Here is a 27,939-nt window from a genome sequence, read left to right on the forward strand (position 1 = left end):
CTATCGATGCAAATCCGGGGACTGTCTGGGTGTAGATTATGTTTCAATCAGTGAGTGCAGAGTGATAAAGTGTCTGACAGTCAGCCAGCCAGATGGGAGTCACTCTTTGATTTGAAAGGTGGCTGGGCAATAATGAGAGACAGATGGTAGCAGCATGTTTCCACACACACAACCACACACAACCGCACACACAGTGCAAACACAAACCACATGCTCACACTGCTCATCATTTGGTTTATGGTATTCTCAACATACTGCAACATATAATAATACTTTGGCGAAATATTGCAGATAATAAGTGTTGTCTCAATTTAGATTATGCATGTCATATACATATACATATATATATACATATACATATATATATATATATACATATATATATATATATATATATATACATATATATATATATATATATATATGTAGGGAGAAAATGAGAGAGAGAGAGAGAGACAGAGAAAATTCATATGTCCATCTAGTAAAGTTAAAACTAACCCCTAAACTAACACTATAGACTATAAAATGTTACATAACTGATGATCCACTAATCTTATAAATGGATGTAAATAATTGGTATAAAATGCAGTTTGTCATCTTTTCATGGTCATCAAATATGAGCCATTTGGACGTTCAGAGGCTCCGTAGTGAACGCGAAAATACCATCATCTACTGCAATGTTGATTCACCAGTAAAACTAATGGAGTTTGATAAATCCCAGTGGATGGAGACACTTGATTTAAGCTCGGTTAATGATATACTGTGCACAAAAAGTCACTTTTTCTTCAGTTTTCTCTGTTTTTGATATAATAACCCCCAACTTTAATCTGAGCTTTAACGAACATCTATGTGATCAGTGAATTAAATAAAGGAAAATACATGATTTTCATTTAAAACTGCAAAATACAGAGGATAATAGTACAGTAAATGGTGATAAATCACTTAGGAAATGTTAAAAAATAAAGAAAAATTCATTTGGAACTGTCACAAAAGTAGCACTAGGTCTTTATGGGTTAATGTGACTATAGTGCAGCTACAAAGCCTGGAGCTCCAGTGTGCATTTAGTTGTAAATGTTGGCCAGTTTTACTCTTTAACATAATAAGATCTGGACTCATGCCTGGAGGATCCATTGGCCTCTCCTTCCAGCACACGTCCTGATTCATCTGACCACACATACACATACACACACACACACACACACACACACACACACACCAGTATGAGTGAGTGAGTCTGTCTGGAGAGGGTAGAGACAGAGAGGAGGTCTGGGAATGCTGATGGGGGCAGAGACAGGGAGGAGAGGTGGAAAGTTGCAACTTCAGGGCAATATAGACCACATGCTATGGGAAGGAATGCCTGTGTCTTTGTAGGAGGAGGAAAGAAACACGGAGGGAGGGATCTGAGAGAAGCTTGCAGCGTGGCTCTGTCTGAATGAAAGAACCTCTCTCTCCCTCTCTCCTGCCGTCTGCATGCATGGCTTACGTCCGCTGCAGCAAGTGAGCACATGTCCAGAGCAAACACAGCGAGACTCTCCAAGTAAAGTGAAGCTGGAAGTAAACATTTTCCAAAAACTGTGACAGAAGGTGCACTTTCAACTTTTTTTCTACTTTTCGTTCTTCTCTTCTCTATCTGTGAAGCCGGATTACTTTTTCTAGCAATGTTTCTGCCTTTTTAAAGTTTTTATTTTGATTTTTTAGGACTGCTTAGCTGCCACAAAGACTCTGTTTTTCGAAAATATTATGTGACAGATGTTATATTTTGCCTGAAAATTTTGAAACCTTCAAGAATGTATGTTGTGATCCACAGGTGGATAAGACAAGATAAAACTGAAGATCTTCACAGCAAAAGGATTTCTGGACACTAGATCTACAATCACCAACATACCACCTGGACAGCTGCGCTTCATATATCCTCATCGGACCAAGTTGAAATGAACCTTATTTTACCTTACTAACAGACACGAGGTCAACTTCACATATAAGTGTGATGTGAGGGTAGGTAAATCAAAGCGGTTCTGCACCATTTGTAGATCTCTGGCCAACTTGCAGACAGGTGTGATGCTGGGTCAGTGTGTTTGATACATTAACACACACACACACAAACAAACACAATACAGCCTGAAACTGGAGAGACCACACAGGGACTTTAAATCCTCATCAAATTGAACTTCCTGTCTCACACTGATACTCAACAGACACCAGTTAAGATGTAATGTTGCCTCTAAATCTTTACCACTAGTAAAGATTCTACTGCTGTACTGGAAGTACAGGCTGTCTTTGCTGAGCCAAAAGATAAACACTTTAACCTAAAACATGACCCTAGAGACCTGTAAATTGTTCCCCCGTCACCTTGTGCAGCTCAGCTTCTGCCCTCAGCACCTTCTGCTCTTCCTACTCTTGCTCCTCCATGCCTGGTGGGGGAGCTGTCACCCCCAGTGTTTGGACTACAAGCCTCCGTTTGAGCCCCGGCAGCCACTGGTCTTCTGCAAGGAGTACTCCAAGTTTGGGTGCTGTGACCTCGAAAGAGATGAAGAGATATCAGTCAGATTTTACTCCATCATGGACAACTTTGACCATTCGGGCTTTGTCACCTGTGGCAAATTTATACGAAGCATCCTCTGCCAGGTAAGAGACATGAAATATGTTTACATTAAAACTGAAAACTGGTTAAGGAACATGTACAACCACACACATCGCTGTCCAGAGAGAAAACTGGATACATACAGAAGAAGATGCTCATGTTTATCTTTTTTTTTTCCCCCATTATTTGTTGTTATTCATAGACAATTCTGCCTTGACAAATCTCAATATGACAAAAGTTTTGTTTTTTCTATATCATGTGTCACAACAACATGCGGTGTTGTTTTAATTTCAATAGTTTGTGTGCTATTTTTGTCAGAGCGCAAATAACATGAGAGTTGGAAAATACAGCTTCCTGTGGTGTGGACAAACTCATCTCTACAAATTACAGTGACCACCATGTGGTTTGATAAGCACATGGAAGAGACTGACATCTGTTAGACAGCAAAAAAGTATCCTATTTTGGAAAGAAAGAACTTTACAATTACAGTGAACGAACCCAATGGGGACATTTGATAAGACAAACAAGTTTTACAGCAGACCAAGTTACTAAAACACTGCAGCAAAACACACACAAAGTTTAAAGAAGACAACTCACGCTTGCAACATTTACAGGAAATCCACAAAATGTAAACTTTGATTCACCCTTTCCAAAAAACAGCTGTTTAGTGTGTTTCCACAGATGGGACAGATGTATTCAAAGAAGGATGCAGATTTTAATCCAATGCACCTCATTTAGTTTTCTTCTTTACTGTAACTCAATAAAATACATTAAGCCACTATAATTCATACAAGTATTTCATTATTTCTAGCTTATGAACTAAAGTCTAAAAGCAGCAACTGGATAAAATCAGATCATGCAGATATTTGAGAGAGTTTAGAAAAACAGCTCACTTTAGACAACACACTTATAAGAAACTGAATGTCATAGTTTATTACCCTGCCCCCCGAAGGGCAGGCAAGGGGGGGTATTGTTTTTGGTTTGATTTGTTTCTTTGTCTCTTTTTTTGTTTGTTAATACTCTAGCAGCAAAACTATTGGTTGGTTGGGAACACTAGATCAAAGTTAATTTTTTTTATGAATTTTTAAAATCCTTTTTTTCCCATTTACTTATAATGGGTGAAATTTCAAATGTCTGTAGCAGCAAAACTATTGGTTGAATTCTTACCCAATTGGGTTTATAGATTACCAGTGACCCCAAACAGTTCTGATTACATTTTGGGAAAAGTAGGTCAAAGCAAAATTTTTTAATGAATTTTTTAAATCGTTTTTTTTTCCCCATTTACTTATAATGGGTGAAATTTAAAATGTCTGTAGCAGCAAAACTCTTAGTTGAATTCATACCAAATGTGGTTATAGATAGCCAGTGACCCAGAATAGATGTGGTTACATTTTGGGAAAAGTGGGTCAAAATTTTAATTTTTTATGAATTTTTAAAATCTTTCTTCTTCTCCCATTTACTTATAATGGACAAAATTTCAAATATCTATGAAAACATCAATTTTTTTTCCAATTTACTTCAAACTTGGCACATATATAGATGCAACTGATATGTTGACATCACCACATGCATAGACGTGATGACATCAGCTGGATTGATGCCAAAATAAGCTACGTGTGAGGGGTGGGTTTTGTTGTGCCTGACACCACTTGTTAGTATTTCTTTTAAAAGCAGTGACTCATTGTAGTTTGTTTAATCTCATTAAACTTTCTGTTTTACTCAGATTTCCTTCGCCTGTGATACAGTTATAATGAGTGTTTCTATTTCAGCATCACTGTTGTTGCTTTCCAGTGTGTACTATTCTTACTCTGGCAGAATAAACCTGATCCCAGCCCAGTCAGTGATTACATAATGAGGTGCTGACTTCGCAAAGTAGACACTAACTACGTGCAGATTGTGAGTGCAAATTGAATGATAGCTGCAGCACACATTTGGCCTGGAACATACCCCTTAGATAAAATCTAAATTCTACAGAAGCTCAAAATAAAATAAACTAGCTTCTTAAATCATACTTTCATTTGAAGACCTTACTCAGAAAAATCCACAACACCCTGAAAAGGAATAGATCATGCACTATGTTAAGACACTGACAAATCCTTTGCCTCCTAAAATGTATGTTTTTATCATTGTGGTAATTACAGACTGCAGTGTGTTTTTTTAAAGTGGTGTAAGAGTAATGACAGTGCTGCAGTGAACGTACAACTGTGGGACAATGTAAAGAGTTTACAAGCCTTTTGGAAAAAAGACAAAAAACCCTCCCACTTTTACTCACTTATAATATAGAGCAGTTGTCTTAAGCATGATTAAACAAAGATACAGCATTTTGGTTCTTGGTGGGTTATGATTTTATTTTGCTGATCAAAGTTAACCTAGCCTTGGAATCTGTAGTTTGTCTTTCTTTCAATATCTGTGTAGGTTCTCATTTGCCTAGGTCATTCTTCTTGGCAGTTCTTCTCGGTTCAACTGGACTGGTTTAGCTCTTTTGAAAATGTTTCGTCTCTCATCCAAGAGACTTTGTCTTTCTTTCATTAACTTATGAATATGGACGTTGTCCTGAAACCCTTTGTTTAGCATCTTTTATCATGTTTGGGGTAACTTAAGACGACTCACTCAGTGTGCTCCCAGCTGGATGGCTCCAGTTTAAAGAGGCCCAGGACGTGGTCAGGGGTGTCCACTGCCAGGTACTTATCCTGGGTAAACCCACCACACTGAGGTCTACTGTTCTCCATGCCCTGCAGGAGCTTCCTGGCACTGATATCTGTGAGATAGAAAGAGTTTTGGACAGACGGACACGGGAGTTAAAAGACGGACTGAGTGTCTAAGTGTTGGGGAGGCAGGACGGAGATTTTCATCATCCCCTAGCTTAACTGACCAAACAAACAACCATTTCCTCCGCTGGCCAGAGGAAAGGATATATCAAGTTCCTGCCAGAGGGAATGAGTACGAGAAGGAAAGAGGTGAACGCAAGAAAGAAAGACGCATTAAATCAGAAAAAGAGATAAAGGTGTAATCACAGAAAACAGAGGTACATATAAGGGGGACTGACTTGAAGTACTCTATTTTTTTAATGTAATCTTTGAGTTTCACTGTACAGAATTATATCTGTACTGTGTTTGATGCTGATAGGATGTTTTAATAATCAGTTGTGGAAGGTACAAAGTAGTTTTTCCTTCATTTAAACCATCAACTATTCAGATGCTTCTCTTCTTTCATTTCTTTCTTTCTATTATTTATTATTCATATCTTACATTATGTTATTTTTTTAAACAATTACACAGCTTTGTTTTGCCAAGTTGCAAATAATATTAAAAAATCCCAGTAGTACTTGAAGGCACTGCACTGAGACCCATCTCAGACTTTTATTTAAAGTCATTTGCATCAAACCTATTCTGAAAAGCATTTGTAAAAACCTTTCTTTCTCCTCTGAAGATTTATACCTGTTTCAGGTGCAGATTTATGTTATTCAACATCTGCGTACCATAACTCTTCTCTATACTAAAACACTACCATGTGGACAAACCAGTGCAGCATTGAAAAGAGAGCCAACATAAGAAAGACTAAATAAAAATCTGTTATTTCTGCTTGAGTGACATTTTCAAGCTATTCTGGACGATGCAATGTAAACACCAAATTATAGTACTTTGAAAAGATTCCATTGTCAGGAACAGCTGTAGGCAGTTAACATGCATTTATCCTACTCTGTGATAGGAGCCAATTTAAGACAATAAGTTATCCACTCCAGAAGGTCACCATAGCTGCAGACCTTTTATTTTCCCATTTTCTCATTAAATAAAACCTGCTTTCCTTCGTGATACACGAGATAAATAAAAGCTTAGGAAGCTGTATAATTCAGTCAATTACGGCTCCATCTGCTCCCCATCCCAGTTTGATGCAAAGACTGCTTTCAGTCATATCTTGAGAAGCTCAGACTCAACGCAGCTTTTGTTTTGGTCTGTATACGTAGCTGAAGTTGTTTTCAGGGCAGGCTGTGATCTCTGCCCGGCAATGGGCTTTCATGTCATTTAACAAAGATTCTCTGTCTGAATATGCTCCTTCATCACTTTTTTTTTTTTTTTTTTCCCTATTATGACTTATTGTTTTCAGGTTTGGTTTGTTGTGGGGTTGTCTGAGGGGTTCCCTAAGTGGAGTACACATACCCCTAGGGGTACTTGGAAGAAGCCCAGGGGGTACTTTAATTTTTTTTTTTTTTTAGTAAAAATGCATTAAATAAGTCGTCATGTACTATATACAAAACAAATAATGAGAATTAATGCAGAAATATAAAACACAATAAATACATTAATATTGTATGTATTGTACATATTGTATGTTTATTGTCAATCATCTTGTTTAAGCTTTGATAACATTTTAAGAACATTCCTGTTTTATATTATTCAAAATTAGTTTATTTGAGTGGCTAAGTAATTATTTTTTGTTAATGAAAGGTTCATTTATTAATTAACGACCAAATTATTAATTTTTCTTATCAATGAAAGAGGGCACTTTTCAGTTTATGTTTTGCACACAAAATTTACTTTAAAAATTGTTATTGTTTATATATTACAGTTAAATACAGGGTGGGGAAGCAAAATTTACAATGAACATTCAGTTGTTTTTTCTCGGCAGGCACTACATCAATTGTTTTGAAACCAAACATATATTGATGTCATAATCATACCTAACACTATTATCCATACCTTTTCAGAAACTTTTGCCCATATGAGTAATCAGGAAAGCAAACGTCAAAGAGTGTGTGATTTGCTGAATGCACTGGTCACACCAAAGGAGATTTCAAAAATAGTTGGAGTGTCCATAAAGACTGTTTATAATGGAAAGAAGAGAATGACTATGAGCAAAACTATTACGAGAAAGTCTGGAAGATACTATTAAAGAAGAATGGGAGAAGTTGTCACCCGAATATTTGAGGAACACTTGCGCAAGTTTCAGGAAGTGTGTGAAGGCAGTTATTGAGAAAGAAGGAGGACACAGAATAAAAACATTTTCTATTATGTACATTTTCTTGTGGCAAATAAATTCTCATGACTTTCAATAAACTAATTGGTCATACACTGTCCTTCAATCCCTGGCTCAAATATTGTAAATTTTGCTTCCTCACCCTGTATACATATATATACACCTTTGGCAAAGGAACACATTTTACCTTATTTTTTTCAATCAAAAATGCTGAAGTGAGAGTTAGGGGTACTACAGGGGGTACTATACTATAAAAGTTTGAGAACCACTGATCTAACTGATTTCGTCCAGGGCAACACATTTTCTATACACTTCAATACTAAGTACATTCAGAATAAACACATACCTATTTATAGATAAGTATCTACAGCTATACTTTATAAACGGCCCAGTTGATGGTGATCCCATACAGAAGTCTCTTTAAACTGAGTCAAAACAGACCAAATAACTGCTCAGTGTAATATGGAGAAAAATAAATGCATATAACATCCATATGTCTGTGAGGTTTTACAATTAGAGTAACCCCTTCATGTACTCTGACTGCTGCACACATACAGTAACTGTCTTCCTTTTCCATTCCTGCATTGTATTGCATAATTAATGATATGTCATAGTTAATGGGACTTTTTGCAGTTGACATGCATAAAGAAACTGAAGTGGGAATTATTTAAAAGCCGATGGCAGAGTTCAGGTACACACACACACACACACACACACACACACACACGTGCATTCTCATATGTGTATAGTCAGTGCTGTTGCTGTTTGCACATATTCCTCCACCAGACTGCTCAGTTGGAATCACACTTGCAGTTGCAGTATAAAACTGACATGCAATTGGAATTAAATAGACTAACTCAGTAATGGTGAAAGTGAAAGTATTATTTTTTTTCCATTGTGTCATGACTTTTATAGTCACATTTAACCTATTGATGATCATAATAAGAGTCTTTGTCTTAAATGTAATAATCCTAAATAATAACATGAATTCAGTACCCAAATTAAAATGTCTGTAACTACATGAATACATGCATAAATGAGGTCTTATCTGTAAAAACACTCAGTAATCCAGTTAGGATTGGTGGGAAAACCTGGATGTCGGAACCAGATCTAGAGTAGCTTATTTTGGCATCGATGCAGCTGATGTCATCATGTGTATGCATGTGGTGATGTCAGCATATCAATTGCCTCTAAATATGTGGCAAGTTTGAAGTAAATGGAAACAAAATGTATGTTTTTATAGACAGCTGAAATTTCGCCCATTATAAGTAAATGGGAGAAAAAAAAAAGATGCAAAAAAGTCATAAAAAATTTGAACTTTGACCTACTTTTCCCAAAATGTGACCACATCTATTCTGGGTCACTAGCAATCTATAAACCCAATTTGGTATGAATTCAGCAAATAGTTTTGGTGCTATAGGCATGTGAAATTTCTCCCATTATAAGTAAATGGGGGGGAAAAAAAAGATTTTAAAAAATTTATAAAAAATTGAAACTTTGGCCTACATTTCCCAAAATGTCATTACATTTATTCTGGGTCACTGGCAATCTATAAAACCAGTTTGGTATGAATTCAACCAATAGTGAGTAAGTGAGTAAGTATGTATGTTGGTAGGTAGGTAAGTAAGTAAGTACCAGTAAAGCACTCAAGTAATCAAGTCTCCTGGAAAAATTAAAAACCTGGATGCAGAAACCAGATCCAGAGCAGTCTTTGAATTCAGAAAAAAGAACAGTAAGTAAGGAGGTAAGGAAGTAGGAGGTAGGGAAGGATGTGAAAAATTACTAAAAAATCAGTATAAATAACTAAACTAACCATTCAACAGTGTGTTTTTCATGAAAAAATCCAGACGAGGACCTAAAATGAACATTTGAGGAATTCAAATGGACACATGGAAACCAAATGTATTTTTAAAACAAAAGCTGTTTTTTTCCCTATGTCACCATAACTAACTCCAAGTGGAGAAGATTTATGATGAGAGACAGTAAAATATATTGCAGATGTATAAAAGTATCACAAATGTGACATTACTCAAGTGACTACTATTGTCTGAAAGTGAAATGCAGGCAAAGAACAACAAATCCACATTTCCAACACCTGTGGAGTACTTAAACATGTACTGAATCATTAAAACTTAAATATGAGTGTTACATTAGAAGCTTTAATAGAGTTAATTGCTACTTCAAGCATCATCACATCCTCTCATTGGTGTTTTCCTGAACTTGGGCTGATACCTAAATCTGACCGAGATCTAAATGAGTGAACTGAACTTTTGCAGTTTTTGTTTTCGGTTCTTCTTCTTCGGGTGATGATGACTGGTTAGGGTGACCTGGCACTGGGTTAAAGAGCACCAGTCAGACCACATGATGGTTTGGGTGTCGTGGCTCTCCGTGCCTAAAACTCACCATTCTGGGTGTGGACAGTGTGGTTGTGACTTAATAACTGACTGGACCTTCATGGGATCCATTTATACCAGGCTGCACTCACACACAAACTGCACAGAACTCAGGCCTGACCGGTCAGACTGAAGCAATGAGCAGCTGTGGTGGGAGAAGGACACATATCCTCTATTTATGTGATCTGTACATGTTCTCAACTCCACCTAGGACATAAACACACCTCCGTCATTGAAGTAGCAAAGTATGGAAGTCTTTAAATGCAGTAGCAGTGCAGTAACACAGAGTTTACACTGCACTAATGACCTGTTGAGTCACTGGTGGAAGATATAACCTTTAATGTGACGGGTTACTTTTCAATGAACCCACAGATCTACCACTTCTCATCAACCAAGACAGATGGTATTAGCAAGTAAGAGAATAAATAAATAAATAAATAAATAAATAAATAAATAAATAAATAAATGGGTAATCTACCTATTCAGCAACATCTACTTTATCATTGTTTATCATTGTTTAAAAAGCATCTGAAAAGGACTTTAATTCATGAAAAAATGTAAGGCTGTATATCATTTGATTTGTATTTGATGATTTGTAATGTGGATTACGTTGTTATTGTTTTTACTTTAGTTTATTATTTCAGTTATATTGTATTTTTAATTATTTTTTTGTGTATTGTTCATTTCGGGGGAGGTATTCATATAAGCCTTTTTTTTTGGCTTCTAACCTCTCCTGCACAATCTTGTTACTTGTTTGAATGTTGTCGTTTTTCTTTTGCTTTTTTTATTATGTGCAAATAAATAAATCACAAATCATACAGCCCAGTTAAGCCAACTTTCTAGGTAAAATGGAGAAATGGCCACTGAGGAAAAAATTTTTATCTGTGGATCAGTGAGGTCCAAATAAATCCATTTGATTTGGTATTCATTTATCTACATTAAAAGTTGATTAAAAGCCCAAATAGACAACAATGTGATGCTTTGAGAATAAAATAAAGCCCTGTGGTTCTAAACAGCTCTGAAGCTCTGAAATGAGAAATCATTGTTTCAGTGTGTTTCTTCACACAAACAAATATTAAATATATGATGCCAGGCACAACAAACCCCGCCCCTCGCATGTATTGTAGTTTATTTTGGCATCGATCCAGCTGATGTCATCATGTCTATGTGTGTGGTGATGTCAGCATATCACTTGCCTCTATATATGTGCCAAGTCAGAAGTAAATTGAAACAAAATTGATGTTTTTATAGACATGTGAAATCTCACCCATTATAAGTAAATAGGAGAAAAAAAAGATGTAAAAAGAATTCCAAAAACTTTTTAATTTTGATCTACTGTTCCCAAAATGTAATCACATCTATTCTGGGTTACTGGTAATCTATAAACCCAATTTGGTATGAATTCAAGCAGTAGTTTTTCTGCTAGAGTGTTAATAAACAAAAAAACAAACAAACCGAACCAAAAACGATACCCCTTGCCACCCCTTTGGGGGGCAGGGTAATTGAAGATAATATAATCCGAATAATAGCCTAAAACATTTACATCACTGACAACAGTAGAATGTAAGGATGTATTGTTTTACTGCACTATGAACAATTTGATTGATTTTGTCACTTTAACTACATTTGGTTGATTATTATACTATTATACTGTACATAACCTACTTTTAATGAATAAGATTTGAACACAGTCAGTGCCCTTGACCACAGTACTGATGAAAATCCAAAAGCTCATAATGCACCCTCATTGCCCTTAATGTGTACAATGTGCTATTGCTGTTGCTAGGTGCTGTATGATTGTATGCTGTGTATTAGGATGAGTAAAAGGCAGTGACTGAAGTTTTAACCTTTGTACTCCTAGTTGAGTATTTCCACAGTGTCTCACTACACTTGCTAAAATAATAATAAAACTAACAATGCTTCTTCCACCATTGCTGTCTTTACTATTGAATCAGACCATAAAAATGTTTACCAACTGTTCCAGTGGTTTTAGTGTCACTCTCAACATCTTTCTGAGTAGGACATCCTGTCAGGTCAAGTGCAGTCAGGTTAATACCAGTCTGAATCAAATTGAGTCCTCAATTAAGTCTGACTTAACCTCCTGAGACCCAGCAATGGACAAGTTTTGGCTTTTTTTACATTAAATAATTGTCTTGATTGCAAACAACATGATACAACAATTTTTTTCAGACAGATTTTTAATTTTTTTATGGAATGTCCTTTGCAGTGGACAGCATTCTTTGTTTTGTTTGTTTTAAATAAAGCTGTGACACTCTTCACCCCTACAGAGGACAAAAATGCATTGCTGGGTCTCAGGAGGCTAAGTCATATGACTCAAATCCTTCATCTGTGGTTATTATCTCCACCTCAACGGTTAGGTTTGTTTGTCTCTGTAATTTTTACGCAGACACTGCTGCACTGCGTTTAATAACACCTAGTGGAAGGGTTAAGATGCGTTAGGATAGAAGGATAGGAAGGGTGCATTTTTGCAGCAGATCCTGGATTACTTTGGACTTGTCCTAATATTGTGAGATAAGCCTTTGACAGAGAAATGCCGACTGTTCAACGCCTGTCTAGTTAAAATATTTTCTCTCCTGTGCAGGAATGTTCTCCTTATGCTGCCCACCTGTATGATGCAGAGGATGCAAACACTCCGATGAGGCTTCTCCCTGGACTGTGTGGTGATTACTGCACAGACTACTGGCATCAGTGTCGGTACACTCTCAGCCTCCTACTGGAGGACTTGGGAAACCCTCAGCAGTTTGCCAACATGACTGCTGGATTAGAGGAAGACAGCAGAAGGTTTTGTGACTTTCTGGAGCTGAAGGACAGACAGTACTGCTATCCCAATGTAATGACAAATGAAGGTATGATGTGAACATGGTGGATGGAAAACAATTCAGTGAATGTCAGTTTAATGACTGATATGATATGTTTAAGACCTTAACAGTCCCCAACTATCAAAACTGATCTGTTAAATAACTTCTAAACTACTGTTTTTGTGGCAACTTCCGAATGAATTTTAGCCCACATTTAATCTTTCCTAAGTAACCACCATTTATCACAATATTATCCTCTGTATTTTGCATTTTTCAGTAAAAATCTGGTATTTTTCTGCATTTAATTGACTCATAGTATGGATATTTATAAAAACTCAGAGTAAAATCAGAGCTTATTATATCAAAGCAGAAAAAACTGAAGAAAAAGTGACTTTTTCCAGCAAAACATATTAACTGAACATAAAAACATGTCTACAACCATGGTCATTTGTCAAACCAGATGGGTGAATCAATGTAGCAGAAGATGACAGGGTTTCCACAAATGGGTCATATCTGACGCTGCTGAAAAGCTAAGAAACTTTATTATCTATCTATCTATCTATCTATCTATCTATCTATCTATCTATCTATCTATCTATCTATCTATCTATCTATCTATCTATCTATCTATCCTGATATAATAATATTTGAATTTACTTTCTTCTATGAATATCTACATGGAATTAGTGAATAAAGTATAGGAAACTACCTATTTTTGTTGAAAAACACAAAATGCAGACGATATTGTTATAAAAATGTGGATAAGTCTCTCAGGATGTAGAGAAAAAATAATTGGGAGGTTAACAAGAGTAGCACTAGGTCTTTAAGGGTTTAAAGACAACAAATGTAATGACTGTTATCAATATCCTCTATAGATCAGGCCACATTTTTTATTTGGATTGGAGAAGCAAAATGCCTGATTTGGTCTAGAGTCCAGACTCACATTTCTATTAAGGTTTTTAGATAATATTAAGAAAACTTCAGAGCAGAAAGCTGTAGTGATCAAGGCTCAGACACATGTATGAATATAACTCATGTCTCCTTGAAATGGTCACACCCCCTTGTTTCCTTTCTCATCTGTCATATCATTTTTTCATCTTTCAGATCTTAATGCTAACCTGGGTTCGGTACGTGAGGACGCCACAGGCTGTTTGGAGTTGTGTCTGCAGGAGATCGCCAATGGACTCCGTAACCCTGTGGCCATGATCCACGCCGATGATGGAACTCATCGATTTTTTGTGGCAGAGCAGCTGGGATATGTGTGGGTGTATCTGTCCAACGGCTCCAGGATTGACAGGCCTTTCCTCAACCTGACCCATGCTGTCCTCACATCACCATGGGCTGGAGATGAGAGGGGATTCCTCTGCATAGCTCTGCATCCAAGGTCAATGCTGTAAATATCTGTGAAGGCCAGTATTAATCTTTAATGAGTGAGGCTGACGTTGAGCTCTTCACCTCTGCTTAGGTTCACCACTGTCAGAAAAGCCTACGTGTACTACTCTGTATCTGTCAAGAGGGAGGAGAGGATACGAATCAGCGAGTTCACACTGTCAACACATGATGAAAACCAACTGGACCACTCCTCTGAGAGGTGAGGAGTTCACAAAAACTCTATCTATCTATCTATCTATCTATCTATCTATCTATCTATCTATCTATCTATCTATCTATCTATCTATCTATCTATCTATCTATCTATCTACCTATCCATCCATCCATTTTTGATAATGCATACTGATGTTTAAAAATATGTTTGTTTTTTTATGTCTAAGTACATGTTTATGTAAATGTATAATTTAATGATAATTTAATGGAAAAAAAAAAAAAGAAAAAAAGATAGTAGTTTTTTTTTTTTACCCTGCAAGGCAAGGGGCATTGTTTTTGGTTCGGTTTGTTTGTTTAACATTCTAACAGCAAAACTATTGGTTGAATTCATACCAAATTTGGTTTATAGATTGCTAGTGATCCAGAATTGATCTCATAACATTTTGGGAAAAGTAGGTCAAAGTTCTTTTTTTTTTTTTTTTTTTTTAGGAATTTTTAAAATCTTTTTTTTCCCCATTTACTTATAATGGGCAAAATTTCAAATGTCTGTAGCAGCAAAAACTATTGGGTGAATTCATACCAAATTTGGTTTATAGATCGCCAGTGACCCAGAATAGATGTCATTACATTTTGGGAAAAGTAGGTCAAAGTTTCAATTTTTTACTAATTTTTTAAAGCTTTTTTTCCCCCTTTTACTTATAATGGGTAAAATTTCACATGTCTGTAGCAGCAAAACTATTGGTTGAAATCATACCAAATTAACTTTATAGATTACAAGTGACCCAGAATGGATCTAATGAAATTTTGGGAACAGTAGGTCAAAGTTAGAAAGTTTTTATGAATTTTAAACATCTTCCCATTTACTTGGACAAAATGTGTGCGAGGGCTAGGGTTTGTTGTTCCTGGCACCACTTGTTTTTATTGCAATCTTTCATGCTTGTACTGTAGGCACTAGGCATGATGGGTAATCACTTCATCTGCCTCTCTTCTCACCCTGATCCATCCATCACTCTGGAACAGGATCAATCTGGACTCATCAGACCACATGACTTTTTTCCATCGAAACACAGTTCAGTATTTATGCACACAATCGGATTCAAGGCTTAAGGAATGAGAAGCTACTCCCTGCATCACATATGCTTAAAGTATTTGTTGCAGCTGAAACATATTGACTGCAATAAATATCCAATGGAAGGACCTTACATAGTTGCATAGTTTAATCCAAACAACTTTTTTTGGCCAAACTTTGTATAAAATAGGTTAACTTAAGATCTTTCAGGTCTTTGTTACATTATCTTTGAATGAGCACAGAAAGGCAACAAACATTTACAACCGCAGCTGATACTGATATTCAGTCAATATATCAGTGCATTCTTAGTGAAAACATAAACAATGTAAACAGCTGATATGATGTGTAAACACCGTACTATTAACCCCTTATGTCTCTTGCTGTAGAACCATCCTTGAAGTGGTAGAACCAGCATCCAACCATAATGGAGGACAGCTTCTGTTCGGCCATGACGGCTACCTGTACATCTTCATCGGTGACGGAGGCCGAGCTGGAGACCCATTTGGAAAATTTGGCAATTCACAAAACAAGTAAGAGTAATTGGGTTCTTGAGGGAGTATATTATTATGTTGACTTCAGACAAATTCTTCAGTTATATTGAAACAAAGCCAGTATTCATGTGCAACAACCACCCTGAAATTAAAGTTTGTCTTAAAATTGTCATACTCATTTCAAGGTTTTGGCCTTATATGTAATTTAAACTGACAAACACGCCCTTGCCATTGCTCCAAGAAGGTGCTACATCTTTAAAATATAATCGCCTTCATGGTTTTGTGATGTCTGCTACGTAAACTCTCATTAACGAAATACCAATATGAAGAAAGAGGCGACTAGTCCTGCCATGAATCCTGCTAATTAAATTGAAGTAAAACAAAGAGTGATGAAAATGACAGAGAGGAGGACCTCAAATGCATGGAATGCCAAGGTGTAATTACAGATGATATCTGGGTAAATATTAGTTATATGTGAATAAATCTGAGCGCCAACAACCTGTTGTCACTATCAAAACTTTACTTGAAGGCTAGAAATGAGTAATCTGTCAACATAAATACCACAAACATTTATGTGTGATTCCTCCCTGTCACTGTAGAAGTAAATTCCAATCAGTCATTGAAAGATCAGTGTATATATATATATATTTGGTCTATATGGAACTGCAGGGAATTGTTAGCTCTCTAAATTGTCAGCAAACACTATTACTCAAAAAACTACATGACTTTCACATTATAATTACCCAGATAATTATCATGGCATATGATATCTCAAGGCAGTATGTGTTTGCGTCTACATATTCATTAAATCATAATATGCCAGTGCTACTTATGGTTTTATCTGCTTATGTGCCCATAAAGATTTCCCCTTCATTACACCCAACAAAAGCCTCGTCATCAGCTGTCACTCTTTATTCTGGTTTGATTAATTCTCAGTGACATAAATGTTAATTAATGCCAAAGGACAAACAGTATGCCTTTTTTTTAACTGTCACCCATTCACAGTTCAACGGTGAGGTATGAAAATAATAAATACTTCAATATTTGTTATGAATGAATGTTGAAAGATGAGTAAATATTATATCTCTGTGCCAAAATACATAATAGACATCCTATTTTCAGGCTAAAACTAAACTTGAATATTAATAGTATTGTTTGTCTGATGGTCAACTGATTTGTTTTTGTGTTTATTTTTACCAGACATTTATACTTTTGCCGTTTAGCTGTGTCTGACGGGTTTTTGTTGATGTGTGGTATTAGCTGTTCTGGGAATGAAGGAGGATACACCCTGCCAAGTCTAATATTGACTCTACACATTGCGGCCCACCACACACTGGTATGTGGAGCGGAGAGAAAGAGTCGCAACATTTGGGAGGCTTTTAAAGGTGGCTGGAGAGTCAATGTGAGGTTGAAATAGAAAGACAGGAGAAAAGGAACACAAAGCACAGCATTGTATGACAGCGTCAAAACAGTAGCTGGGTCCAAACTGACGCTTTTTCCTCCTCTGTTCGTCAACTGTGTTTGTTGTCTTCTCTCAAGGTCAACCCTACTTGGTAAAGTGTTACGTATTGATGTGGACAACAATGACGATGGCGCTCCGTACAGCATCCCCTCTGATAACCCGTTTCTTGGGGAGAAGGAGACAAAGCCAGGTAGATGCAAAACGAACCCACTGCTGTTATTTGTCTGCTCACATCAGGTTAAATCATCTGTAACTGCATTAAGGAAAAAGGGAAAAAAGGCCTAAAGGAAAAGACTCTTGATCTGCTTTTGGTTTCTATAAAAAGATTACATAAATTGATCATTCATCATAAAAGGACATAGCTATTTATACTATTAAACTTTCTGATTCTGAGCCCATCCCACTGTTTCTTTTTTTGCGTTCATTTGCAGAGATTTATGCATATGGTGTACGCAACATGTGGCGCTGCTCCATCGACCGCGGTGACCCGAGTACAGGCACCGGGCGAGGGAGGATGTTTTGTGGTGACGTAGGCCAGAATAAATACGAGGAGGTTGACCTCATTGTTAAAGGTACAGAGGCTTCATGTTTTATATGTTGAAGAACTGTCTATCTGTATATTTCCATTTAACACGAAACAGTTTCCTCAAACATCACACAGACACTGAGTCAGACGAAAAGACAAGAAAGTGAACGGTCACATAATTATTATTGTTATTATTATTATTAGTAGTAGTAGTAGAAGTATTAGTAGTAGTAGTAGTAGTAGTAGTAGTAGTAGTATTATGTAATGGTACTAAAGGCTGTTCACAGTAGAAACCTAACAACTACAGGTTAAAAGGAATTACACTGTTATTCTATGGTGATTAAAGCAAAAATAACAACAAAAGCAAATTCAGTAGAACAACAAAAGTACAGTTTCAGCATTCATTTGCACTGTTTTGGCCATTTTAGATCACAGTGCCAACATTTGGAATTTTATTCTGTAACCCTCATATTTATATATATTTCTTTTCTGATACTTTGTATTTTACATTTTGTATGATATCCTCACTTGTATCATACTTTTTTGTATGGTTTTCCATGCTACAAACTGACTGGGGATCAAAAGTTTTACATTATGTTATGCTTTGCTATGCTATGCTACATTATGTTATGCTATGCTATGTTATGTTATGTTATAATATACTATGTTATGTTATGTTAAAAGTTATTTAACTAAGTAAATATGTAAATACTTTAAAAACTTTATACTTAAACTTTTATACTTTAAGAGCATTTATTTCCCACCTGCCTTTTCTTTTGCACTGGTGTGTTGCATATTGCTGCTGTATACAGTTAAATTTCCCCATGGTGGGATCAATAAGATAAGACTGGATAAGATAAGATATACTTTACTGTCTCTGTGGGGAATTTTTTCTGGATCTTATCTTATCTTATCTTATTTATGATCATTTAAAACAAGAACAATTATTATTTGAATATACTTGTATTAATTTTGTGAATATATGTTTAAAGGGGGTAACTATGGATGGAGGGCTAAAGAAGGCTTTAGCTGCTACGATCGCAAACTCTGTCAAAACTCGTCACTTGGTGAGTCAACTTTTCCCATTGCTTCCACTGACGGGTTTTCAATTCTCTGATTTAAAGCCTCTTTAAACAGAGGATATCAAGTGGCCTCTTTAAAGTGATTACAGATGTGCACAGTGACATATGTGTTTAACTTTCACTTCTTTACAATCTCTACTGAGGAAAATTCAATTGATTTGTGCTTTTTAGCGTTCTGTGAAAAGACATTTTGGATTATTTTCATTCATGTTTCAGTCTTGATATTGTACTATACACTAAAGCTGGTGTGTTGTTGTGTGTGTCTGCTTGTGTAGATGACATCTTGCCCATCTATGCCTACCCCCACAAGATGGGAAAGTCAGTGACAGGAGGGTACATCTACAGAGGCTGCCAGATGCCCAACCTGAATGGACTCTACATCTTTGGGGATTTCATGAGTGGGTGTGTTAATGCTTTTTCTAAAACCTTTCCACATGGGCGGCGCAGGAGTCAAGTTAATATCTATATTATAAAAGCCAAACGGCCTCTGTGAGTGTGTATGTGTCCAGGGATTCACACAAAATCCAGAAAGAGCTGACTGCTGCAGTTTGGCATACTTATGTATTTCTGGTCAGTAATGAAAACGGCAAGTTGATAGGATGAATATTTTGGGAGATATTAGTAATTTTGGAATACAATAGCCTTACAATCACGTTGCTATGGCCAGAACGCCTTAGCGGTGACTGCTGGACAAATGCGGTACATCATACATGAATACACAACAGCATAAAAACTACCACATCTAGAACCAATCAATGCAGTAGTATATTATAGCTTTCTAACTCTTATATTGTTTGTCTGGTTTTAGGCGTTTGATGTCTCTGAAGGAAAATCCCCTGACAGGAGAATGGAAGTATACTGAAATCTGCATGGGACGAGATCAGACCTGTAGATTCCCAAAACTCATCAACAGTTACTATAAATACATCATCTCTTTTGCTGAGGATGAGGCAGGTAAAGACTGTAACTGGTTGTATGTACTTTGTAACTGCATTTTGATGACTAAAATGTATTACGGTCCAGTTACTGAATTTCTTCTCCAACAGTGACTCTTCCAGAATGAATATGGAAACTATTTAATTATTTTCAAATGTGTCTCCTATTAAGTTCAGTTTAGTCTAGTTGCAATAAGATGATAAAAAATTTTCTCTTAAAAAGTTATCTGATTTTGCATGAGAGGCTAGAAGCCAAAAATAGCTCACAGAAATGCTTTTTAATCTCAATATAGACATCAACATTTCTTAAGGCAAAAAAAAGCAATGCAGCTGATACAGATAGGACCTTATACTTAAAAGTTGAGTTGTGATACATTCAAAATATATGAAATTAAAAAAAAAAAAAAATTTAAAAAAATTAAAACTTTTTTTTAATAAACTGTCTTTGGAATAACTGGGAAGGTCTCAAAAAAAAACCTCAGATTTTCTGTAAAGCACAGGGAAAGTCATGACTTAAATGAACATATACATGGAAATACAGACCTGTTAAACATTCCTGTTAAAAACTGGAAGAAAAAACTTGAAGTTAGTGCTTTCTAAAAAACAGGAGCAGATTATAATCGCAAGCTCAAATAAGCTCAATCAATATCACAATACATAATATCAGGATAGATTACAAGGTGTAATAAAAAGTCAAGAAACAATTAATCAGAGAACAAACATTTCTTGAGATACTAACTGATTTTATAGTGTTTTTACTAGAAAAAAAAACAAAACTCAGATAATTTTAGTATGTATTCAATATTTCCAAGTTAATTTATTTATTATTTTACTTAAAAGCACTTAGAAAACCTCTTTGTTTACACTGAATCATGAAGTGGTTCTGCAGTAATTATCACAGAACATCACAAGCTCTACATAAAGATCTTAAACTCTTTGAAGTAAACTTGGAGAAAAGTTCCTCCTGCAGCAGATTGAGATGGAAACAGCTTTCTGGATGTGAACTTTGCACGTGTCATTCTATACAGTGGAGGTCAAAATCACTTCACAATAATTTACAGTATACGATTACTTCTTTACTTTAAAGATAGAGTAGGCTTCTGATTTATTAGTGTTGCACAAATGCTGTTGGCTTTGAGTTATACTTTCCTTCCTTAAAATATGTATTGGATTTCATTTTTATTTGCTGAAGGTTCAGACCAGAATCATATTCTCCTTTACAACTCTTTTATTTTTACAAAAACATATTAACTTGTCACTTTTCTTCTAAGTGTAAAGCTGCTATGTTTTTATTTTCATTTTATTGCCCTCTTCTCTAATTACCTGCTTTCTCTTGCACTGCATATAAATCTCTCCTTCTTTTCCTTCATTCCCTTTCTGTTTATCATTTTCCTTCACTCTTAAACATCATCTACCTCTTACAACTCAACCTTTCTCCTGTCTTTAACTCACTATGTCTCCATTTGTTTCTAGGTGAACTGTATTTTTTAGCAACAGGTTCACCAAGTGCCAAAGCCAGAGCAGGCGTCATATATAAGATAATCGACCCTTCCAGGTAAATAAGCATGGCACAGCACCCTAAAATACATTTAAATCTGTCTTTTGTGAATGTTGTGTACAATTTTTAATATTATCGACCAACCGAGACGTGAGCATTGGCACCACTGATTGTGAGTTATACACTTTGATCCATAAAGCTGGAATAATTTTATTTTCAGACACATTTCTCTTTTTATTCCTATTCATACACATCAGTAAACACCTTAGAGCAGGTACGATGATTACATACTGAGTCCCTGTTACACTTTATCTATCAAGAATACATGATTTCATGAGAAGAGGTAAAAATATTTTATTCCAACTTTATGGTCAACAGTAGTGGATTTTCCATTGGATATCTGTGTAAAACCTTACCGATATTTACTGAATGTCGAAAAAAAAGAAGCGCATAATGTCGGTTTTTCCACTAAATCACAAATGTGATGATTTGTTTATTTATGATTGCGAGATGACAATAGAAGTCATTCCATAAACATGGCAACGAACATAAATATCACGCTGATTTACAGATATATTCATTATTATTATTATTATTATTATTATTATTATAAACTATCCCTCTATACTGTGCTAAATTAAAAAAATATTCGGTTTCCTGGTGTATCCACACATACCGCACCATGTTTCTTTTAAAACTTGTCTTCTTCGCTTGTTGTAACATCCATCAACATCTGTTTTTTTTTTTTTGGTTTTTGGTTTTTTTTTATTCATGTGACTCCAGTTGTGGAAAAAAGTCTTTCCATTGCATTTTTTCGTGGTATACCAATTTTGCTACGCCTGCAAAACCACCTCTCGCCAGCGCAAAAACCTTTAATCGAAAATGAGAGTTTTGATGAAATTGTCGTTTTCCCATTAGGCAAATTTTTATGCACAAGTTATATTCGTGCAATATGAGGGTCAATGGAAAAGCAACTTGTGTGTCTAAAAGGCTGCAAATATGAGAAAAAAATATTGTTTTCTGATTCCACAGGCGGGCACCACCGGGAAGATGCAGTATCAAGCCTTCTCCAGTTAAGATAAAGGGAAAACTGGTTCATTTCTACCCCAAAGAAGGTAAAGAGGGCAAGTTTGCAATGATGTCTCTCACTTTTAGATTTTACATGGTTTACATGGTTGCAGTTTTTCCACTTTTTATGATGGTGTGTGCTACCTTTTTTCTTCTTTTTTTTTTTTTTTTACTTCTTTCATCAAGGATTTTTTACTTTTTTGTGAAAGTAATGCTATTAAAATCTATTATACTGATCTATTATACTGATAAAACACATAACTTCAAATGCATTTTTCATAAGAAATACATTTCCATATTTCCCTCGGGATTAATAAAGTATCTATCTATCTATCTATCTATCTATCTAGAAAATATACAGTTTATACAGTATCAGCTTGTAAAAGTGTTGACATGCTGTGTGTTTACTTGTTACACTCCTGTTAATGTGCAGCTGTTCTTTACCAGGATTATATTATTTTTTTTATCTTAACTGAATTGTAACTATTACATATTAAAATCCACAGTGTGAAGCTACATTATTACTGCACAGTTTTAATTCCTATGTGTCGATTGTGTCTTATTTAATTGTTTTCATTTTTTACAGAATTTGTAATCAATAAGAAACCAACCACTACACCCGTTCCCACGACAACCACAAGAAAAACAACCACAACAACAACAACAACAAGAAAACCCACAACAAGAAGAACCCCGACAAGAAAAACACCAACACCGAGAAAAACACCTCAACCGACAAGACCGACACCAACACTACCCACAGCGACTAAATCGCAAACAAGAAAAACAACAAGAAAAACTCAACCACCAACACCAACAATCAAAACAACAACATTACAACCAACAACCACACCTACAACTGTCCAGATGACCAGGGCAACAACTCCTGCCACAGCTACACCCACTGGTAGGCCCGCCGGTGCCCCTGTTTACCCCACCTTTAGGTCTAACATTACAGCCACAGGTAGACCAGTCCACACCCTGATACGTGGACCAGCCACCCGCATCAGACCAGCTCACCTGTTCCTCTGGGTTCTACTTTCACTTCACATTTTTTACTTTACTTTTTAATATCCTAATATATGATTTCTAAAGCTTTCAGCTGAAAAATCAATGACATAATTACATTTTCATGCAAACATCACACCATGTCTGAATAAAGAAATAGTATTTTTATCGCAGGGGCTTTGGGGTTAATGGCAATTTAGACAAATTACAGTTATTTATAAGTAAACTGCATTGTGAAATTAATAATTATTTTAATGTTTTGGCAGCTTAATCTAAGTTGGGTTACTGTAAGTATGGACGGGGTATTTTGTTTGAGATCATACTGACTTTCAGCTCACTTTGGTTATTGTAGATTTATTTGCAGTGCTATGAAAAAGTCTTAGGTCACCGTCAAAATGTGTTGTTTTACCAAGGTTATAATGGCCATATGCATGCATTTTTAATTCCCTGTAATCACATCAATAATAATGGATCATTTGGAATATACGAGAAATATGTACACAGCATAAACAAAAATGCAACAACAAATTTCAATTTGCTTTGGATCTTGACTAAATCAGGCATGATGATTCTGAATTTGGAAATAATATGTACTAAACTGGTGAAATTTACTTACAAACATGAACATCAAGCCCAAAGAAGAATAAATCAGAATAACCCATGGCTCAGAATTGACACTTGCGTTTGTTTTTGTTGGTTGTGACAGTTTCACGCCATAGGAATCCACAATACTCACCATCATGTTTGGGTTGAAAGCCCTTGGTACCTGGTTTCATTTCAATTACATTAATGAAACTGGGTGGAGAACATCAAAGGGCGAGTGAAGGAAATGAATTTTCATCCACATTCTTCAACCCATTCATTCATATGCTTTTAATGTCCTCAGCTAATCCATTTTAATGTGGGACACAATGGTTGGATAGAAAATTTTGCACTACTTATACAAATGAATCCCATACTGTTAATTCTAGAGAGCTGAACCAATGAGTTTTCCAATCTGGATCCAGTAAAGACTAGTTTAAACCTTGGCATGACTTTGAACTGCACCTAATCTACCTTTATAATATTGAGAACCATCTGAATTTTGATCACTTACAATTCATAAAAGCAAAACACAGGTGTGACCTGCAGCTAATGGTTATAAATTAACTTATTGACTTACGACTGACTAAATTCCTTATGTGCTGGAGAAATTCTGATTCCAGATTTGGAATCAGCATACCTGGTATAGGTCAAATCAGGTATTTTACTCAAAGTATAAAAATCGTTTTTTGATCAATGTTATAGAAGCTGTATGAGATCATCTGAATGCAGAAAAGACAAAACACAGCCAAACCAATTGTACAGAAAATCTCTGGGGATATTCTTCATTAGGCTTGGTAAAATATACCACAAAATTATTTAATAAAATTTCCAGTCAGTCAACCCAAGAGACTTCAAGATGTACTAAATCCAAATGAGGTCACACTAAATACTGACCTGTAGAATCCAGTTAGCTCTGACTTTTTGTTTTTAATATTCTGCAAGACTTCCTACATTTTTTTTCTTGTACCTTCATAAAGAGACTGTGAAATAAAAACAAAAAAAATGCATGCTCATTATCACCCTGCCAAGACAACACAGCTAAAGGTGGCCTCAGACTTTTGCACAGTACTGTAGGTATTGTGATGTTATTGTATCAGGAGGGAAACTTTCTATTGTATCTGGGAAAATAGATTAAGCATAAACTACCACTAAAATCTCCATACAGGTATTTCAGTCATGTTCTTCTTGTACCTTGGAATAAGGAGGTAAACAGACACTCAAAAAGGTAAGAACAAAATACATGTTAAAAGACCGAAGTGAAAAATATGATTATTTAACCATCCTGTATGGATACACAGGCTGGAGAGAGATGGGGATGACATGCAACGACTGTGATCAGGAGTGAATCCAGGTTACTATGATGAGCAGGGCTCTTAACCAATAAAGACCCAGTGCTAGTTTTGTGTCCATTCCCAAATGATTTTTTCTCAATTTTTAACTTTTCTTAACTGATTCATCATCCTTTATTCTGATATTATGCTCTATATTTTGCATTTTTAAGTATAAATAAGATATTTTCCTATATTTAATTCACAGAACATGCATGTGTTCATCAAAACTCAGATTAAAGTTGAGGGTTATTATATCAAAAACAGACAAATCAGTAAAATCTATCACTAATTGAGCATAAACCCAGTGTCTCCATCCACCGTCATTGATCCAACTCCATGGGTTTTACTGGTGATTCAATGTTGTAGAAGATGATGGTGTTTCCACATTCACTATGGAGCCTCTGAACGTCCAAATGGGTCATATCTAATGACCATGAAAAGATGACAAACTGTATTTTACACCAATTATTTACATGCATGGATAGGATTAGTGGATCAACAGGTATTAAACAGTTTAGATCAGTGGATGGTTTTGATCTGTGGTGGATGTTTGGGTCTTTATGGGTTAAACAGCCCATTCCAAAGTAAACTCTTATTTTTGCATACTTATACCCAGATAGAACATATTCTGTACAATCTTGCACATTGGACCTTTAATAATACTTAAAATCTTAATGAAAAGGGTCATTGTAGATAGTCCACTGTAAATACAGATCCAGGTCCGTACAGATCAACATGGAAAGATAATACTTTAAAATTGTTTCTCATCATCATCATGTTTTGCACTTAATTAGCAACACGTCTGCACTGGAAAAAGAAAATGAAAACAATGAATTCTTATTCTTACATATAATATATATTGTTTAATCTAAATTACCCATAGGTGTGAATGTGAGAGTGGTTGTTTGTCTCTATATGTCAGCCCTGCGATGAACTGGCGACATGTCCAGGGTGTACCCTGCCTTAATTCCCCAATAAGTAGCTGGGATGGGCTCCAGCGACCCTAGTGAGGCTAATGAATGAATGAATAATATACATTGTAAATGTAAATGATCACATCACTTTTTGAGCTGAAATCATGTTGAAATCCAGAGGGATATTTGCACAAACATGTCAGACTCAGGTACAGTGGACTTTTACTTGAGTGTCATTCATCCCCGACTTTACTTCCTGCTGATCTGTTATTCTTTGGCTGGTACAAGAGTCTCGAGCAGGAAAATGGTGCATGTTTATGTGTAAGTTGTTTGCACTAGTTAATTATTTAAATTAGGTAAATCGGCATTATTTTAAATAAATGTTTCTGCATCAGCTTCAGTTTGGACATTGATCTTTGTGTGTCTGTGTCTATGTCTTCACTTTGTCCTCACTTTGAGCCTCTCTGATTTGCTGTATGTGACACATTAAGTTCATAATCCACTTCATTCAAACATTTACTTAAATAAAGAGGGTGATTCTGTCTCTCCCTCAGGTTATCGCTCAGCTGTCATGACTGCAGCCTCATCTAGGACTGCTCAAACCCCTCTCATGACCACACCTTCAACAAGAAGACACGGCAGACCGCCCCAGTACCCGATCCCAGCCTCGCGACCTTTAACCCCACCACAGCCTCCTCTATTTCCATCAGTTCAAATAACTCTGCCACCCGAGCATCCTGGGGCTTTGACGACACCAAGGCCGCATTACTGGAATCAGAAACCTACTGCAGCTTTGTACAAACCTCAAAGACCAACAATGAACACCACTACGCCTAAAAGTCACGAAGAGAAGCTGCGGCTCGGTGAGAAGCTAGACGAGACTTTAGAGGGTAATCAAATTGATAAGAAGCCTCGAGGGAGGGACAGAAGTCTTGGTTATAAGAGAGGAAGAGGTAGAAGGCTGAGGGCGGGCTCAGTGCGACTTATAAGTGCTGATCATTTATCAGATCGAGGAAGAGTGGAGATTTTTATTCGTGGGGAGTGGGGGACTGTCTGCGATGACCTTTTTACAAAGAAAGCCGGTACCGTGGTGTGTCGACAGCTCGGCTTCACCACTGCCCTGGCCGTGATGAAGAGGGCTGCGTTTGGCGAGGCAGAAAGAGGCGTCAGGATCCTGTTGGATGACGTGGAGTGCCAGGGCGAGGAGAGGTCACTGCTGGAGTGTAAGAGATCTAAAGTTGGGAAACACAACTGCTCCCACGGGGAAGATGTAGGGGTCATCTGCGGATAACACACAGAGAGAGGAAGGGTATCTAATGAAGAAACATAGAAAGCATATGGGGAAACACTGGAGTGATTCACAATTTGGCAATGCAGATTCACTTCCACCTGAGGCATAGAGTTTTAACACAGCTGCCTCTTTTTCCCCACATTTCCATTTTAACCCATAAAGACCCGGTGCTACATTTGTGGCAGTTCGTAAATGAATTTTTCTCTATAGTTACCCTTTCTTAAGTGATTTATCATCATTTATCTTGCATTTCGTCAGTAAAAATCTGATATTTTTCTGTATTTAATTTACTGATCATGTAGATCGTCATAAAAGCTCAGAGTAAATTCAGAAACTATTCTATCAAAAACAGAGAAAACTGACTTTT

The 27,939-nt window shown here is 36.2% G+C and overlaps 1 protein-coding gene across 1 annotated transcript; it reads left to right on the plus strand.

The window, feature by feature from the left end:
- The first annotated feature begins 1,296 nt into the window (after positions 1–1,296).
- LOC115432257 (HHIP-like protein 1) lies at positions 1,297–27,834 on the plus strand. The gene is made up of 15 exons (XM_030153154.1): positions 1,297–1,584; positions 1,808–2,625; positions 12,551–12,815; positions 13,872–14,151; positions 14,233–14,358; positions 15,768–15,911; positions 17,412–17,524; positions 17,766–17,906; positions 18,853–18,927; positions 19,218–19,344; positions 19,751–19,896; positions 21,351–21,432; positions 22,408–22,490; positions 23,030–23,350; positions 26,836–27,834. Exons 2-15 carry the CDS (start codon positions 2,314–2,316, stop codon positions 27,570–27,572), a joined length of 2,952 nt encoding a protein of 983 aa, XP_030009014.1. The 5' UTR covers positions 1,297–1,584; positions 1,808–2,313; the 3' UTR covers positions 27,573–27,834.
- Positions 27,835–27,939: the final 105 nt, after the last annotated feature.

Source organism: Sphaeramia orbicularis, chromosome 13 (assembly GCF_902148855.1).
Source record: "Sphaeramia orbicularis chromosome 13, fSphaOr1.1, whole genome shotgun sequence".
In the NCBI taxonomy this organism is placed as follows: Eukaryota; Metazoa; Chordata; class Actinopteri; order Kurtiformes; family Apogonidae; genus Sphaeramia; species Sphaeramia orbicularis.